At 47.8% G+C, this 5,158-nt stretch overlaps 2 protein-coding genes across 2 annotated transcripts; one reads left to right on the top strand and one right to left on the bottom strand.

Moving 5' to 3' along the window:
- The first annotated feature begins 328 nt into the window (after positions 1-328).
- On the top strand, positions 329-2,945 carry LOC127296880 (uncharacterized). Its single transcript, XM_051327111.1, has 5 exons — positions 329-773; positions 1,445-1,544; positions 1,633-1,756; positions 2,375-2,458; positions 2,536-2,945. Exons 1-5 carry the CDS (start codon positions 434-436, stop codon positions 2,656-2,658), a joined length of 771 nt encoding a protein of 256 aa, XP_051183071.1. The 5' UTR covers positions 329-433; the 3' UTR covers positions 2,659-2,945.
- A 190-nt stretch (positions 2,946-3,135) lies between these two features.
- LOC127296879 (uncharacterized) lies at positions 3,136-4,731 on the bottom strand. Its single transcript, XM_051327110.1, has 3 exons — positions 4,373-4,731; positions 4,172-4,258; positions 3,136-3,874 (listed from the first exon to the last, which is right to left on the bottom strand). Exons 1-3 carry the CDS (start codon positions 4,634-4,636, stop codon positions 3,419-3,421), a joined length of 807 nt encoding a protein of 268 aa, XP_051183070.1. The 5' UTR covers positions 4,637-4,731; the 3' UTR covers positions 3,136-3,418.
- Positions 4,732-5,158: the final 427 nt, after the last annotated feature.

The following is a 5,158-nucleotide window of genomic DNA, read 5'->3' as shown; positions in this document are numbered from 1 at the left end:
TTTTTAATTTCTATCGTAGAATACAACATGACTCTTGGTAAAAAAAAAATGACTCTTTCAAATTTTCAAGATCAATAGAAGTGTAATATATAGTGTACATGCTAATTGTAAAAAATAGAAATTGAGCAAATAGTGCCGCACACGCTAAACCTATGGAAAACACAACTCCGGTTAAACCCCTCGTGCGGCCGCGCATGTCCAACCAAAAACTTGGTCCAAGGCAACGCGGACGGCTGGATCGTAGCCATCACACAGCCGCGGCCGGTCGCTCGTCGTGGCACGTCACCTGCCCGACCTAACAACGTGCCGGACACAGCCACCGCGGTAGAAAAAATCTCCACAACACAACACGAGGACTCCGGAGCTGCCGTGCCGTCTCCACGTTCCACTTGCTTCCTCCCGAACCTCTCCTCTGCTCCGGTAGACCGTAAAAATGGCAGCCACCTTGCCGTCGCTCCCGCCGCTGCCGCCGACGCCGTCGCCGGCGGCCACAACCCTGGCCAGCAACCTCCTCTCCTTCCCTGCCCCCCGGCCCCGCCTCGCCGCCACGCACCGCCGCGCGGTCGTGGCGGCCGCCTCGTCCAGGCCTCCGCCTCCGCCGTCTCCGGAGGGAGGAGACGGCGAGGACGAGGAGGAGCAGGAGGTCGAGAGGGCCATGGGGATGGACGGCGGCATCCCCGGGACCTCCGGCGAGCTGCTGCGCCAAGTCTCCTCCCGCGCCTACGGCATGCGGCGCCACCTCATGGAGTCGCTCGACGCCCTCGCCTACGACGGTAAAACTCCTTTACATCTCGGCCCTGTTCCTGGATCACTGGATCCTACCCATATTGCCTTATCTGCCTAGGGTTTTGCTTTAGCGTCCTAAATGAATACCCGGTGAATGGTGATTGGAGGTTTAGATGCCCGCGCGAGCGCTCCTAGTGTTCGATGGAATGCCTAGTTGTTTGTGCGGGAGAATTGCGTGCACTCATGAGCTGAAGGTCAGCAAAGCAACTACTGTGTGAGGCTTGTACGCTCACGCCTACCGTGTTCCGGGCGATGTGCAGTTTGAGGTGGGAGGGGGATTGAGTGGGGAATAAGTATGACCATGTCCATGTGTATACGCGATTATCAACTGTTGCACAGTCACGTCTGTATCCTCATGTTTTGGCTTAGATGAGTGCAGTTTCGTATCGGCCTTGCATCAGGCGCTGAATTGGCATGCCTACTACGGTTGTGCTGATGCTGCTTTCTATAGCCTGCAAACTAGACTCAGTGGTTAAATGGCTTACCAACTGAAAGCTTATGATACAGTCATGCGCATTGATAATACTGTACTATAAGGTCCATTGGACTTGGGCTGGTTCTTATGATTTTCTAAGTCATTCTTGTGATGATCTAACTGTAACTGTCCCTTTGAATACGCAAGTTCAAAACTTAAGTAACTGTTCTCATGATGGCTCAGTGTTGGAGACGAACCCTTGGAGAGAACAACCCAAGCCAGTCTATGTGCTGGCTAGAAGAGACAATCAACTATGGACAATGAAAACCCGCAGGAACCGCAGGTGAGAATTTTTTCTGCTAAAATAACAGGTATAATTGGGCAGTTGCGATTATTGTGTACATGGTCTCATCATCTTATATTTTCTGCAGTGAAGTCGAACAGGAACTTGGAATGCTTTTCTCAAAGGGAGGGGGTTCAGGAGTTGGGACTAAATCAAAGTACTCTGGCTCCAAGTTCAGTATGCTTGTTGAAGATGTTACAGAGGGAGTACTGGTGAGTATAGTTGCTAAACATTGCGTGATTTTTTGTGCACATATTCTTGGGAGTCAGCCAAGTGTCTTGCTTTTTAATTCCTCTGGTTAATGGGAGAGTGTGACTTCTGAACAAGTAAATATGGGCAATGAATCAGGACAGAGGACTGGGTAAGTAGATTAGGATTAACTATAAGGCATCACTATATGTATTCCAACGAAGGGTGCCTGTATGCGTATTGTTCAGGACTGCAAGGATCTCTATTGATATACCTTAGTACAATTAATCTATTTGAAGAACCAAAAGGGCAAAGCAAAATTGAGCAGTCTAAAAAGGACTAGAGCACTGGCAATAATTTTCTTACAGACTCTGTTAATGATTCCAGCCGAACATACTATACTATGTACCATAACGATAAATGTTGCATTGAAATCCTAATTGCGGCGTCTCTGATCAAGAAATAAAGACCATAGGGGGATGTTGATTTGCATTGGATGGTTCTATTTTTCTACTGCTTATGGTGCATTCTGAATAGTTTGCTCTTCTGTTTCTATCTTGTTGATGACTAGCTTTCTGCAAATTCTCACATAACTGTCTCCTTTGTATATTTTTCTGAACCATGACCTTCTTTTCTTACAGGTGTTTGAAGACGAGGATGATGCTGTAAACTACTGTGACCTTCTACAGGGATGCGAGGGAATTGCAGAAATAGAGGCTTCATCAGTAAGATAACAAACGATATGATCTTCATAAGTACCATAATGTGGTTGACAACTAATCATACCTGTACTTGTTTGTAGGTCTTCAATCTCTGCCGTCAAATGAAAGCTCTTGCTGTCCTTTTCCGTCGTGGAAGGACTCCTCCAACGCCTCAAAGCCTTGAGCGTGACTTGAGGGCGAGAAACCGGTCACTGGAAGACTAGGATATTTGGATACATATGGTGTATATATGTTAATTGTATTCAATCTAGCTGTTGAAACAAATGCCCTAGGCATTGTATATACTACATGGTACATAGATTCAATTCAAAAAATGAGAGATATAAAAAAGATTGGTACATAGATTTATTCATAGCCAAGAGGGTGTGGAAGTCAAGTCTGACAGTAAGAACATACATTAGCCTGAGATTAGCAATCTCTGTAATACTGAATATTCTTGTAACTATTTAAATTGTTTACAGTGAATAAATGAGGATACCAAGTTACTATACTCCTCATCCTGTTGTCGTCGTGCTGGTTACAGTACAATATACTGATGTTGCAACTGTCTTGATGACTAGATAGATTCGGAAAAACGTGTGATGACTGAAGTTTCTACTTTGAAAAAATAAATTTGTGTGAACTAGGCTTCCCGGTTAGCCAGGAAGGAATGATGACAAGTTTGACAGTAAACACGGAACTTTAGCCTGAGACCAGCAAATCTTTGTATAACTGAATATTCATGTTATACATCATTATGTACATACTAATTTACAGCACTTGGATCCTAAGTTATTATCTTCTCGATCATGCCATCGCTCCGAACGACTAACAAGATGCTTCCGCAGTCCGTTGATCATGCAGCGAGCTCCAAAGAATCTTTTGCATGAACTACTGCCATCAACATCAATTCACTACTGTACTTGTTACCGGGCAGCCAACGGCACCCAAAAGGAAAGGAAATGCAGAAAGAAAGTTCATGAATCAGTGTTCGGTCCTCTTCTCGGTGAGCTTCTCCCAACGGTACTTCTTGAAGTCCGCAGCGAGTCCGGTGTCGAAGTCGTGCTTCATCTGCTGCGCGAGCTGCCTGAGCACGGTGTCGGCGACGCCGCGGATGATGGGCTCCGGGACGAGCGCGAGCACGGGGGGCAGGTTGAAGCCGACGCTCATCTCGACGTGGCCCTTGAGGCTCCGCCGCCCCTCCGGCTGCGGGTACAGCGTGCCCCGCACCGTCACCGCCATGTGCGACGGCATGGCGTCCCGCTGCAGCCCCTCCAGCCTGTAGTCCGTGACCTCCATGAGGAGGAGGCTGGTGGCGCGGACGGGGACGTGCGGCGGGTACCCCTTCCCGCCGGACCTGCTCACGAAGCGGATGGCGATCACCGGGCACGCCGACAGGAAGAGAAACTGGATGGGGATCAGCTGCACGCTCCACTCCTCCTGTGAAAAGGTCAGTGTAACAGTTGTGCGTTAGAGTTGCGTGTAATATTGGTGTTCAACGTTCACGTGGATCGTGCACTGAAGCAGTTCTCCTAGATAGTTGCCGGCAAAAGAAGCGTGACAGGTTGTTGTCACTGAAAATTAGACGCTTCAGCACCGGCAATTAAGAACAAACTACTATAACAGTGGATCACTGAAAAAATTCTTAATTGTTATACGTCGGAATGATGTTCTTGCTCGTTTCAGTTCACAGCTTCAGAAACAAAATCAGGGGGGAGAAATGGTGAGATGACTCACATCGTTAAGTTTGGTTCGCTTGCGCTTATCGGGGAACACGGCTCCGACGATCCTGGGCCTGTTCATGAGGTACTCATCGATGGACGCCTGCACAAAGAACGTCAAGGGAATCAGATCACCTGGCTGAAAGGGCGTACCAAACTTCCAAAGCGTAGCACTTAAAACTAAATGTCCAAAGCTTCGACCACACAAGCAACTTACCCCTGGAGTTTCGCCCATGGGGATGTCGGTGTTGAACCTGTAGGAGAAGGTGAAGAGATCTCTGGGATTGATCTTCTCCTTCGCCTTGCCGCCGTAAGAAGGTGGAGGCTTCAGAGAGCAAGTTGTGATCGCTCGCGACGACGACGATGAGGAGGAGACATTCAGGAGAAAACCATTTCCTGATCTTGGCCTTGATCGCTCCCCTACTGATCTGAGTGGTGTCACCTTGATGCCACTGCAGCCTGCGATGCTTAGCGAAGTCATCCCCTGGCTCTTCTGCTCCTTTTTTCAGGCCTGGGAGTTGTGTTACTTGTGTGAGCTTTACTGCATTTTCAGATCGCCGTGCCAATAAGTAAACGACTCCACGAGGCATGAAGCGGAGTTGAGCAGTCTTGCAAGTAAGGGCAACAGAGTCCGGGTAGGCCCTACAGGCTCGGGCCGGCCGTTTCTTCCAGGCAAAAGAGTTTCCCAAGTTTCTCTCGGTTCAGCAAAGAGGATTCAACTCCTAGGCTTTATAGTTTCCATTTTTGAAACGAGGACAAAGGCTTTTTGCCCTATTCCAATTAAACAAGAATGGAGTTTACAAGAAAGCATTACGTTTTCCATTCAATTGGAACTAGGAGAATATCTAATTTTAACTGTTCAAGGATTACGTGTAACTCTGCTCTAGCAACTTGCAGAAATTCAGTACAATCTTCGCGTCTCGTATTTTCACATAAAATTGACCTCTTTTTTGGAGGTATAAACGGGGGTAGCTAGACAAGGCGAAACCAAAGCGGAGATGCG

The sequence above is a fragment of the Lolium perenne genome, chromosome 4 (genome assembly GCF_019359855.2).
Source record: "Lolium perenne isolate Kyuss_39 chromosome 4, Kyuss_2.0, whole genome shotgun sequence".
Lineage (NCBI taxonomy): Eukaryota > Viridiplantae > Streptophyta > Magnoliopsida > Poales > Poaceae > Lolium > Lolium perenne.
The sequence above is the reverse complement of the archived record's forward strand: the minus strand, read 5'-3'. Positions and strand labels throughout refer to the sequence as shown.